The sequence below is a fragment of the Plecotus auritus genome, assembly GCF_963455305.1.
Source record: "Plecotus auritus genome assembly, chromosome: 6".
Lineage (NCBI taxonomy): Eukaryota > Metazoa > Chordata > Mammalia > Chiroptera > Vespertilionidae > Plecotus > Plecotus auritus.
The window spans coordinates 132,653,348-132,666,694 of record NC_137773.1 but is presented as its reverse complement, the minus strand read 5'-3'; the positions used below and the strand labels follow the sequence as shown (position 1 = coordinate 132,666,694).

At 38.2% G+C, this 13,347-nt stretch overlaps 1 protein-coding gene across 7 annotated transcripts in view; it reads right to left on the bottom strand.

Annotated features, from left to right (window-relative positions):
- The window catches only part of TASOR (transcription activation suppressor), a 56,825-nt gene extending 44,671 nt beyond the window's left edge, over nt 1–12,154 (bottom strand). For 6 of the 7 annotated variants that reach the window (XM_080675138.1, XM_080675139.1, XM_080675141.1 and 3 more), the window contains exons 1-3: nt 11,547–12,154; nt 2,525–2,670; nt 471–563 (exon numbers count right to left, since the gene is read on the bottom strand). In XM_080675138.1, the coding sequence (XP_080531264.1) occupies nt 471–563; nt 2,525–2,670; nt 11,547–11,877 (570 nt within the window). In that variant the 5' untranslated portion in view covers nt 11,878–12,154. The remainder of the gene's footprint in view (nt 1–470; nt 564–2,524; nt 2,671–11,546) is intronic. The other variant, XM_080675140.1, reaches the window with a different exon arrangement.
- Between the last annotated feature and the right edge of the window lie 1,193 nt (nt 12,155–13,347).

Genomic DNA, 13,347 nt, shown 5'->3' with positions numbered 1-13,347 from the left:
GGGCACATGCCCAGCTTGCAGGCTCAATCCCAAGTAGGGGGTGTGCAGGAGGCAGCCAGTCAATGATTCTCTCTCATCATTGATGTTTCTCTCTCTCTCCCTCTCCCTTCCTCTCTGAAATCAAAAAAATTTTTTTTTAAAAGAATCTTCAATTAAAGATAAAAAACTGGTTCCAAGCACATATAACCAACAATAAAGAAGATAATGTATTTTAATAAAGGGAAAATTATTCATTGTCAAGCACATTCTAAGGTAAAAAAAATAGGTTTTGTCAGAAAAAAAATGAGCACATTTGAAAAACAAATCACAAAACAATGAAATAGCTTTGCCTCACTAAATTATTTCTTCTACTTATACATCAAGAAAATGTTACTTATAATTATCAAGTGTACTGTTGAATAAATGAAAAATTAGTAACTAACAATGGGAACATTCTCAAATTGCTTTTTTTTTTTCAATGAATCACTTACCTGATAGCGATCAACCATCAAAAATGCATAGGATTCTGAAAGTTCTTTATCTGAACGGCCATCAAACTTCAGTTCTCTTCGCTTTTCTGTAAACTAAGTGAAATTAAACCTATAAACAGTTCTGTAGCATGTAATTATATTTTTTAAGCTAAGAGTTTCAGTAATTTTATTTCTAAAAAATTCAAAACCTAATAAAGTACAAATTATCTTTTCTCTCCTTATAATTTCTGTGTTCCCATTTTTTTACTGTTTTAATTGGTTCTTTACCTTCACAATATAGTCAAATGAGCATCTAGTATTTATCAATTTTAACTTAATTTCTATTAAAATTTTACAACTCCAACTCTCTAATATATTTTTAAGTTCATTTTTTAGTTACTTTTGGATCACTCATTTTAACATGGTGCACTGCAAAGAGTAAGTGAATTAATAAATCTGTTGAATGACCCACTTCTAAACAATAAACTCAATTAGACAAGAAAAAATGTTTCATTTCTTTATAAGTGCATTCTCAATGCTACGTACATAAAACACACTCCAAACATATTACCAGGATAAAGAACGACTTTAAGTACATGTGAACTGTAAGTCACCCGAAACTGCTGGCTTTTGCTTGTATCTAAAGATACAAGATAGATACATTCAAAATATGGAGCCCATATCTAATAGATTTATATGTAGTATGCAGGCCATTACTGATCTTTAATAATATAATCAGAGAATCTATAGACTCAATTTTCATATAAGATTAACAAATAATCATCATAAAATGAAACCACATCAAACTACCAAGGTTTTCATTTTTTCCTGGGAGTCAGTAACATTAGAGGTCCTTTCAAAGTTAAATTTTGGTAACACTGAGTTAACCAACTTAAAAAAGTACAAAATTAATAGTATTTTATGTACATTAGAAAGCAATTTATACATAAAATATTTCTAAACACCTCATTTGCATCACTTCAGAATTACATGTTGGCTTTTCCTAAATCAAAACTCAAAAGAATATTCTAATACATACATGAAAAGTAAATTCACTATCTAACATGCTTAACTGTTTCCCCCTGTTCACACTTTTTTCACTAAAAATTTCAACTATTAAGATAATCCAAACATCAATAAACAGTTGGGGGGGGGGGGGAATTAAGCATATCCTAAAAAAAAAATACACACTTGATTTCATTATGCTCCAATTTAGGCATAATATATAGTTAAAAAGATGTCATTTAAAACTAAATGTTTTCCCTTCCATAATTTGGCTTTCCAAAAAACTTTTTTTTAAATATATTTTTATTGATTTCAGAGAGGAAGGGAGAAGTAGAGAGAGATAGAAACATCAATGATGAGAAAGTATCATTGATCAGCTGCCTCCTGCACACCCCACACTGGGAACCGAGCCTACAACCTAGGCATGTGCCCTTGACCGGAATCGAACCTGGGACCCTTCAGTCCGCAGGCTGACACTCTTTCCATTGAGCCAAACTGGCTAGGGCTAGTTTTTTTAAATATATTTTATTGATATTTTACAGAGAGGAAGAGAGAGGGATAGAGAGCTAGAAACATCGATGAGAGAGAAACATCGATCAGCTGCCTCCTGCACACCTCCCCCTGGAGATGTGCCTGCAACCAAGGTACATGCCCTTGACCGGAATCGAACCCGGGACCCTTCAGTCCGCAGGCCGACGCTCTATCCACTGAGCCAAACCGGTTTCGGCTAGCTTTCTTTTTTTTAATCCTCACTCAAGGACATGCTTAGAGAGAGGAAGATAGAGAGAGAAAAAGAAACATTGATGTGAGAGAGAAACACACTGATGTGAGAGAGAAACATCGATGGGCTACCTTCTGTACATGCCCCAACTGGAGATTGAATCTGGAACTCAGGCATGTGCCCTGACTGGTAATGGAACCAGCAACCTTTCAGTGCACAGGACAACACTAAGCCAACAGTCATTCCTGCTAGGCAAAAACTTTAGCATTTTTAAAGAAAAGAAAAATAAAACAAATTCCAGGCTACTAATTGATTCTGTAGAATCTGACAATTACAATTTAAAACATACCTCCTTTTCCAAAAGCTCGTTATGTACCAAGCAAGCACGTTTGTAGTTAAAATTTGTTACTGAGGTTGGTTCAAGGTAAGATGAATGGAGAATATTTAAAACATCTTCAAATTCACGAGATCCTGGAGTTAATGGCTGAAAAAGTGCTAAAATAAAAAATATTAATTTTAAGATGGATTCTTCAATGCAGTTTCTTTTATTTTTGTGGACTTTTACATAAAATTTTCAAAGGCTTCAAGATTATCTTACTTTGTGATATGCAGAAGAGATACTTATTGATTCACTAAAGAAAAATTAAAAGCAGTTGCCCAAATCCTTTAGCAATAAGCACCTCACATTAAACATGCACACAATGTTATAATTTTGCAAATCTTAGGGATGCTACATTAGGCAACCTAAATTGCCTAGACTCTCATATGAACTTGCCCATATACTTAACTCCTATTTTATGTTACACTGAAATAGTGGACCATTTATTTCACCAAACTGTTTACACCCTAACTGATAAAAACATTGAATAAAACATTTAGGTGTCTATAAAAGAAAATGATTCCATTTGGTGTTTAGTACTACAGTTAGATATGCTGCATCCATTGGCACCTGGTATTACCAACAAGTGGTAGGACATTTATTACAAAAACTTAGTGAAAAGGTGAAGTTTTAGAGTCAAACCTGAACACAAATATCCTATCTAGCATTTTTTGGCTTTATGGAGACCCTGGGTAAATCAATTACTTAACCAAACATAAGCTCAATTCTCTCGTTTGTAGAAATTTAGCTATCCTAAGTAACCACTATATTCCACATGCCACACAAGACAAGACATGGAAAAGGTTCTAAGCACAGCATCTGGCGAAAAGACAATAAAGGTTTTTATTCCCCACTCCTCCAACTATTCCACACTACACTGAATTTCTAAAATACTTAAGTCAAATATCATTCTTCGATCAGTGGATTACTGGTTTAATAACCTCAAATTTCTACTTTATGCATGAAATAGTTTAACTTACTCATAAATTTCAAATATCAAGTATATATACACTGTGTGGCCAGATGATGATGATCTCTGAACGCATAATAATTTGGCCACTCAGTGTATATCCTATATAATAAAAGGCTAATATACAAATTGTCCCCTCGACCAGGAGTTTGACCAGCAGGCAGGCCAGCCAGCCAACTGCCCATGTCCCCTCCCCCTGGCCAGGCTGGCCGGACCCCACCTATGCATGAATTCATGCACACACACACACACACTCTCTGAGTGGCCAGATTATTATGCGTTCAGAGATCATAATAATCTGGCCACTCAGTGTACATATAAATTTTTCCGAAACATAAAAGGAACCACTTATTTTTCACTGGAGATAACATATATTACCATTCTTTCAAAACACTTATAGTCAATAAATGTCACAAAATACTTATGAAAACTCTTTTTTTATACATACTTTTTTTATAGGAATCTTTTTGATTTCAGAGGAAGGGAGAGGGAGACAGAAACATCAATGATGAGAATCATTGATCAGCTGCCTCCTGCACACCCCCTACTGGGGATCAAGTACACAACCCACACATGTGCCCTGACCAGGAATCAAACCTTGACCTCCTGATTCATAGGTCAACACTCAACCCTGAGCCACACCAACCAGGCTCTTATACATATTCTTAAAGGTACTTTACAGCAACAGCAAATAAGTTGTTTTTACTGTTTTCTCTAGTTTTAAGGTCATAATGTCAAATGATATATCCATTCATCCATTCATTTACCAGGCCATATATATTTCTACAAAAGTGTCTGTAAAAATGTAGCTTTCAATTATAGAATGAGTATCAAACAAATGGTTACCACTACTGTGGGATCACACACTAAAAGAAATTTTTAAAGGAATAACAATAACATAGTTATAATGCAATGAAGACACTGACTGTGAATAGTAGGGAAAAAAAAATAAAGCACTCAAAAAAAAAAAAACCCTACCCTAATTAGTACTATATGAATATACTCAATAATCTATAATAATAAAAGCATAATATGCTAATTAGACCGGACGACCTTCTGGACTAAGCTGGGGCTACAAGGGAAGCCCGGGTCCCGGGTGCCAGAGGGAAGGAAGCCAGTGCTGGCAGTCAGGGGAAGGAAGGCCTACTCTTGCACGAATTTCATGCATCGGGCCTTTAGTCTATTATAAGCTCCATGAGAGCAGTAACTATATCTACCTTGCTCATTACTCTAACTGTACCATGCCAGTAGTCAGAGTTGTAAGCACTGGCTCCAAGTAAGTTGAATGACTGAATGAGTAAAGGAAAATAAAACTTGACAAAGTTTATTCTCAATAAAAAATGATTGTCATCATTTTTTGAATGACAAATTCAACAATTCAGTAATATATAAAACAAAATGAAAGCTCAAAAAAGGAGAAATACATTGTCTAAATTCAAATCTGTTCTATAGAATGTGGTAGGAAAAACGTTTTTCTTTGTGACTGTCCCCAACTAAATTGAGAAAAACTTGGCAAGGAAAACAGCATGTGGACTAGTCTTACAGGCTTTCATATCCCAAATGGACCAAGCATGATTTAAAACTACCGTATGATTTCACTTGGAAACTAATGAACAAAATAAGAAAATAAGTAAACTAACAGACAAAATAGAAACAGACTATAGATACGAAGAATAGACTGACAGCTGTCAGAAGGGAGGGGATTTGGGGGGCTGGGTGAAAAGGTGAAGGGATTAAGCAAAAAACAAAACTCATAGACAAAGACAATATAAACAGTATGATGATTACCAGAGGAAAAGGGGGATTAAGTGGTGATTGAAGGAGACTTGACTTGGGTAGTAAACACAATATACGGATGATATATTATAGAATTGTATACCTGAAATCTAAATAATTTTATTAACCAATGTCACCCCAATAAATTCAATTAAAAAAATACTTGGATAGTTAATGAATGTAGATTTGTGGGGGTTTTTCCCCCATTGATTTTCATAGAGAGTGGGAGGGGGAGAGACAGAGAGAGAAAAACATCGATGTGACAAGACACAAGAATTGGTTGCTTCCCATGTGCCCCAACAATGGCCAGGGATCAAGCCTGTAACCAAGGTACATGCCCTTGACCGGAATCGAACCCAGAACCCTTCAGTCCAAGGGCTGATGCTCTATCCACTGAGCAAAACTGGCTAGGGCAATTTGTATGTTTCTAAACTAACAAAGTGACTTCAGATATCTAAAATATGCCAAAAAGTATCATATGGCTTCAAATTTCTAGGTAATTTTACAAGTCTTCATAAAAGAAATTGCTTAGTTGAGCTGCTCCAACACTATTTCTACCATCAATTTAATCATGAGAGAAATTAAGTTAAATCATATAAATTTATATAGCAATTAACACATTTATTTTCAAAAAAGTACTTAACATTTCTGTTTCATCCCAAAGTATTGTCCTAAAGAGTAACTATTTTTAAGAATTCAGATCAATATGCCTGTAAATATAGTTTAGAAATTTAACTATTCTGTTGTGAATGTGCATTCCCTGGTGGTCTATTTTGTCATCCTTAATAATACTCTAAACACTAGATATACCCTGGTCAACATATCCTCACTTCCTTTACACATAATACATATACATCGTAATCTTAATTATGGGCCATTTTTTGAGACAAGAATAATAAACAACCCTGTGACTATCCAAATGGGGAACAGAACATTTTATGTATTAATCATCCATTTCACTTAAAGGAAGTCAGTATCCAATATTTTGTCCTCTGGATTCTGACAATTATTGAGACTAATAATTAGTGGGTCATTACTACTTTTCAGATATTATACAAAGAGCTTTACATGCTTTACCTCACCTAATCATCAAAACCACCCTATTTAATTTAGTTCATTGTGCCCATTTCACAAATAAAACTGAGACAGCTGAAGTTAACTTGCCCGAGGTAACACAATTAATGAATAGGGAAGCTGGGATTCAAATTCAGGCTGCCCAGAGCTCCAAATCTTGTATCCTGAACTATTAAGTTAAAAAAAAAAAAAAAAAGTGTGTATAAGTGCTCAAGCTTTATTTCCAAGATCTAGAATATATATATTCTTCTTCCTCACTTTAGAAAAGGAAGTCATATAGCACACTTAAGACAGGAAATTACCTATAAAACAAAGAATTTGATGCCTAGGATTATGCTCTTTCTACCTCTTATGTGTCTTCTCTGAAATCTTTCTCATTGTAATGCATTTAATAGGGCCAAAAGCCATGGAACCCTTTTTTTTTTTTTTGGTTTATAAAGGTTAGCAGCAGGAACACATTAAGAAACATAAAATTTTACTTATTTACATGACTTCCTTCAAATGCATGCCAGAATGATAACTAATGAGTTGATTTCTGATCACAATTCGTAAGATTTCCCTATCATAACAAAACTGATTATAAATTAAATTTTACAGGATTAAAGAAGAGATTTACAAAGACACTTGGAGATTTATAATTCAGATAAGAAAACACTATATCACAGAATCAGAACTAGAATCCAAATCTCCTGACTCCAAGTCCATATTATCACTAAGTATTTTTCATTACTGGTAGCATACAAAATATACTCAAGAATTTAATGTTATATTTACGCAGTTGAAAAAGAAATAAAATTTAAGTCATCAAATAATTCCTTAGTCAAAGGAACATTTTTCCACGATTACCTTTACCAATTTATTTAGTGTCAATGCTGATCTTTGTGTTTCTATTAAGATTGTGTATTTCTATATATACACAAAAACAAGCTAAACTTTTAAAAGGTGGACCACTTTTCAAAACACACAAGTGGATAATATGAAGTATACATTCTAATTTAAAGTGATTAATTCATGGAAGAAAAGGAAATAACAAAAAGTCTGGGGATCACATGTGGTCTATAATTCTCTCTGAATCCAGCTCTCTGAAATCTACTAGTATTAATGATTTGATTAAAACTCAATAAATATCCATTTGTTCCTTACAATAATTAAGTTACTTTAAAAAATCACTTTCCTTCAGTCTAACTGCTACAGACTTTAGGAATGGTGTTTTCATCTCTAAATCAAGGTTGAACATACTGCAGAATTAGCAATGAATACGCTGGCAGAGATCTACAGAGACAAGTACAAATATGACACTATTGACTTTTTCTTTGGACTAGGGACAAGGTCAAAGAAAATTTTACTTCCATTATCTAGTATTTACATGCACCTATCAAACATTTTATGTGAATAACCAGATTCTGCCTACACTTTCATTCTCAGGTTTACTTCTGTGTAGAGAAATCAATGGTACTTAGAACCCAGTCATTCATACAGAGCTACTGAAACACCATGCACATTTCCTTAAGAAGGAGACAGCTCCAAAAACAATTACAAATTTTGTGGGAAAAGATGGGAAGTGAGGAGGATTAGTCCAAGACTAGACCAGTATGGATGCAGGTGTATGATGATACACATGCACAAGACACCCGTGCATGAGCAGTTAATCTTGCGCCCTACAGAAAACATTAACCAAAACACGTTTTACAGAAAGTGATTTCCCAAAACCTTTGGAGGGAAAAACCATATAAAATACAATTACCATTTTAACTTACTTTTGATGACTTACAGTATTAGATTTTAGAGTAAAAGGCAATAGTAAAATGGTACTGAAAAAATGCAATTCTACAATTTAAATGTAGAACAGTGCCTCTTTACACTACTATAGAAAACAGCCCAGCCAATAAATAACACAACATATATTAGAATAAAATTTTACTCTTCCAGTCAATAGTTAGGTCATTTAATGTCAGTACTAAATGTATTAATTTTATAATGAACATAATCTCAATTCCCCAGGGATGAAGACATGCTAAACATTTCTAAATTTAGGTTAAAAAGGAACACTTTTGCCCTAGCTGGTTTGACTCAGTGGATAGAGCGTTGGCCTGTGGACTTAAGGTTCCTGGGTTGTGGGCTCAATCCCCAGTAGGGGGCATGCAGGAGGCAGCTGATCAATGATTCTCTCTCATTACTGATATGTCTGTCTATCTCTCTCTCCCTCTCCCTTCTTTTCTGAAATAAAAAATATATATATTTTTTAAAAAACTTTTTAAAATAGATCAGATCAAAAACTAAATAAAACTCATATATTAAAAAGAGAAGTCTTGCTACAGTTTGAATAGTGACAGGTACTCTACACCTAGGTTCAAATTCCAATTCCACCATTTACTAGCTGTGTGATTTGGGCAAGTTATTTAACCTCTCAGTACTTCACTTTCCTCATCTATAAAATGGGAATAGTACCTACCACATAGCATTGTTGAGATTTAGTTAACACATATGAAGTGCTTAGAGTAATGCCTACAACTTATTAAACATTATAAAGTATTTGACAACATTACTTAATTAGAATGGCAGAATTTTGGATGTTACCCTGTTGTCAAGACAAAGAAAACTGAGACAACACGTTTCTATACTCACATAGTATTTACCTTTAAGGTACCAAAAATATTCAAGTCCTAATCTTAAATTTCACTGGAAAACATAGTCACAAGAAAAGGTTTTCCGTATTAAAATATGAATGCAACAGAACCTTTGATACCTGAAAAGTTCAAGCAGAGGTATCTACTAAAAATGATCTACTACTCATGATTAGTAGACTTATACCTAGCCAAATCTTACACCTTTCAAGACTTCCAAGATGATTTTGAAATTGTGAAACAGTACCTGCTATACTGCTTCTGATAAAGCATTTTGTTTTAAATAATGAAGCCCTAGCTGATTTGGCTCAGTGGGCAGAGCATCGGGCCCTAGAAGGGTCCTGGATTAGATTCCAGTCAAAAGCACATACCGGTTGTGGGCTTGATCCCTGGCCCTGGCCCTGGCCCTGGTTGGGGAGCATGCGGGAGGCAACCAATCAATGTGCCTCTCTCACATCAATGTTTCTCTCTGTATCTCCTCCTCCTTTCCACTCTCTAAAAATCAATGGAAAAATATCCTGTGGTGAGGCTTAGAAAAAAAAATTTAAATTAGAAAAAATAAAAAATAATGAAAAGTTGAATTTTTCTAAATTCTATCAAGCACCAACTGCTCTCAGCTTGGACAGAATCAAGTCCATGGTGGTAAAATAGCTGTTTATTTAATTTTAAAGGCTATATTTAAATCATTTTAATGATTGCATTATTTGAATAGCTGCTGCTCAGTGTATAAATATTTAGACAACTTAAAAATTACTCACTTCCACTACACATGAAAAAGTCCATTATGTTATATTTTCCTTATTCACAACCTCCCTAACAAGAAAAAGGTAACAACCTTTTGCCTCTAAGTGAAAATGGTAAATATAAATTTTTCCCAAAGGGCATCAGACTCAGGAGAGAAAACAATTTTATATTTCCTAATTCCTGAATTATATCCACTTTTAGTGTGTTAAAATACAGCAGCTTCACAATTTATCTTACTTAAAAAGACACAAAACACAATGCCTCTCAACACTTTCTAGTGCCTTCTCTCATTTCAAACCAAACTGTGAAGGTTTCTAGGCCAATTTTCTGATCCTATCAAAAGGTAGTACATCATAAGCCATGATATGCCAATAAACTATTAATGAGGGCCCATCTGAATTTACTTACAACCTACTACCAATTGATAATTTAGGCTGGGCATCAACTTTCCTCATATAGTCTATACTATACAACTGAACCAAAAGAACTGACAACCTTGACCTTTACAAACATCCTCTTGAACCCGGAACATATTACATTAACTTTCTAGAAACATCCTCATGCTGGTGGACAAAAGGTAACTTCACCTTTGTCACCACTTTTTCTCACAAGGATCTTCTTGGCTTTGTCATCCAAACAGAAATTAACAGAATGCGTACCTAACTGATAAATGGCTCTAACAATTTCAGTTGGGCAAATGGAGTTGGCTATGCACGTGGAAAGAAGCACATGCTTCATTCCAGATCCTAAGTCTTTACTAAATTATGTTTTCTGTAAATAAAAAAATGTCCACTATTTTCCACAGTAAATCATGACAAACTGAACCACGCAGTAAATAAAAAAGGAAGAGGGTTTAAATTGACTTAATCCAGAACATCCCAAATCACTGGCTAGTAAAAAATAGTGCTATAATAGAAAATAATTCTGATTTCCATTAAAATGTCACAAATATGGCAGTAAGTTTTAAAAAAGGTAAACGTAGTTCATGTAACTGTTCCCATATTGGCTCCAAAAACTTGAATGGATTTTTTTATCTGAAGTTCTCAGATGCAATATCAAATTGGTGACTCTTGGGCATAAGCTAACCTCTCCCTATTTTTTTCCATCGGGAAGTTACTGCACCAAGAGCCTACCTTCCCATTCTTCTCAAATACAATATAAAAATACACTAAAGTTTGGATTTAAAAGGAGAGAGAGAGAGGCCTATTTAATCAAACGCTTCAAAAACAAGAAAAAAATCTACATGGAAATGAAGTGTGATGGAAAATAGCAGTGTGCATGAATCACATCTAATGGAGATTTCTAGACAAGGGAAGACGCTGACATCCAGCAAATTTCAAGTAGACACAGATAGCTGAAGAATTTCCACAGGGAGAAGCACTTGTGATCCTCTGAACAATGAATGGCCTTGGAGAAAGCTCCAGAATCCGTGGCCACGGGCTATTTCCACAGTGAGACTTCTCAGAAGCATCTTTAGGAGGACACACCAGCTTCTCTGCCTTCGGGGGTTGGGAGGGAGGGGCTCCGAGCACCATCTTTTCTCTCTGGGAGCTGCAGCCTTACGGACAAGCTTCAAACCTGAGCTACTTCCAGCTTCCTCGGGGAGAGGGGGCAGAGGAGCGTGGTTCCACCACTTTCCTCTCGCACCAAGCGCAGCAGCTGGGCGGCCGTGGCAGTGAGGGAGCGGCGGCCTGCGCTGCATGCGTGTTTACGTCTCGGATGGGTGTGGGAAGAGGAGACAGAGATTCTAATGAAAAGATGGAGGGGAGAGAGAAAGAGGGGTTGGGGAAGAGGGAAGCACCACCTTTCTTTTCTCTGCTCTTCCTGGGGATCTGAAAAATCCTCCTAACGGGTCTTTCGGGCTCTTCGAGGCCTTTGGGGAGAGCGGCCGCGCCCGCCTCAGCCGAGTCCCGAGGCTGCTCTTGGCTGACGCTCGCAGTGGCCTCGGCCGCCGTCTCCTCGGGCGCCGCGCCGCCGCCGCCGGGCTCCCAGATGCTGGGGCCGCCGCCGCCATTTTGTGGGGAAGACTCGGGCTGCGGAAGCGCCCGCTTCATCTCCTCGTCGCCGCCGCCGCCGCCACTTTCGCAGCTCGAGTCCGTCGGCGGAGAGGCTTCCGTCTCCGCAGCAGTCGCCATCGCGCCGGCGTGAGCAGCCCAGGAAGCTTCTGCCAACAAGGTGAAGAGGGTGGGGGGAAGGGGCGGCGGGCCAGCCTGGCCGCCTAGCTGTTCTCAGCCCACCCTCACCCTCCCCCCCGCGGTGGCTTTGGGTCGCGCTCCTGACCCAGGAGCCTCTCGAGGGCCCCACAGCGGGCGCCCCAACCGTGCCGCCAGGTCCCAGGAGCCGCTCCTCGCCAGTGCAGTCCTTCGCCGGCCCCCGCCACTCAACGTGCTCGCGTCTGAGCCGGGAGGAGGCGGGGTCCTCGTGGACCGCTCCGCCAATGGGGGCGCGGCGCCCACCTCCGCGGGCGCGGATACGACCGCGCCGGGGGGCGGGGCCTCGGGCGCTGGAGCCCGCCAAAAGGGGCGACCGCAACGCCCCGCGAATACCTCGACGCCCGCCGGCCGCGGGTTGGATGGGCCTCAAGGCGAGCTGCCCGTGCCGAGACCGCGCCGACCAGCGCTGTGGGTCATGGAGGCGCGTCCAACCAGGTATCGCCTATTTTGAAAGAAAACTACCTTCCTTGTCTGCGCAGGCGTTATACCAGCCAAAACAGGACTCAAGCAGCGGGTGCGGGATGACCCCAGTCTGTGGAATAGTTGCAAAAAAAAGCCTGTAGAGGAGATAAGAGAATGAGCTGCAGCACAAGAGCCTGAAAGCCTCCGGCAAAGCCTCACCCGAGTTCAGCGAGGTGCCATTGCCACTGGATCTTGCATCTTTACAATAGATTACTTCCACCAGCCCCCCCCCCCCCCACTCTTTTATCTTTTTTTTAAAATATTTTTTGATTTTTTTTAAAGAGAGAGGGAGAGAGAAACATCAATAATGACAGAGAATTTCGATCGGCAGTCTCCTGCACGTCTCTCACTGGGGATTGAGCCTGCAACCCAGGCATGTGCCCCAACCGGCAATGGAACCTTGACCTCCTGGTTCATGGGTCAATGCTCAACTACTGAGCCACACCAGCTTAAAGAGTTAGAAGCGGTTGTCCGCCTCCCACAAGCAGTCAATACCTGGGATCCTTTGATATGACTTCAGCCTAGTGTTTACAGGATTTTGTTCTGGTGAGCCTGAGGGCTGCTGACTTAAATTGTTTTCCTTTGGTGTCTTTGGTTTCCTATGGTGAGTGTATACTGAAGAAAAAATATATTCATTTGTAGCCACATTAAAAATATACAGCAAGTAGTACTTGAAAATAATTGTCAAGTTGAATGCCTTTTCAATAGTTTTTGCTGGTTAGGTTGAAACCACTATCATTGGTTATCATGAGTACAGACAGGATTTTCTGGTGGCTTTTCTATATGCTAGACACTGGACAAGATGAGTTACATCATCTCCATTTAATCCTCACAATAACTATCAGAGATACCACAGGTATACCTTGTTTTAATGTGCCTTGCTTGATTGAGCTTCACAGATGTTGCATTTTTTACAAATTGAAGGCCAGA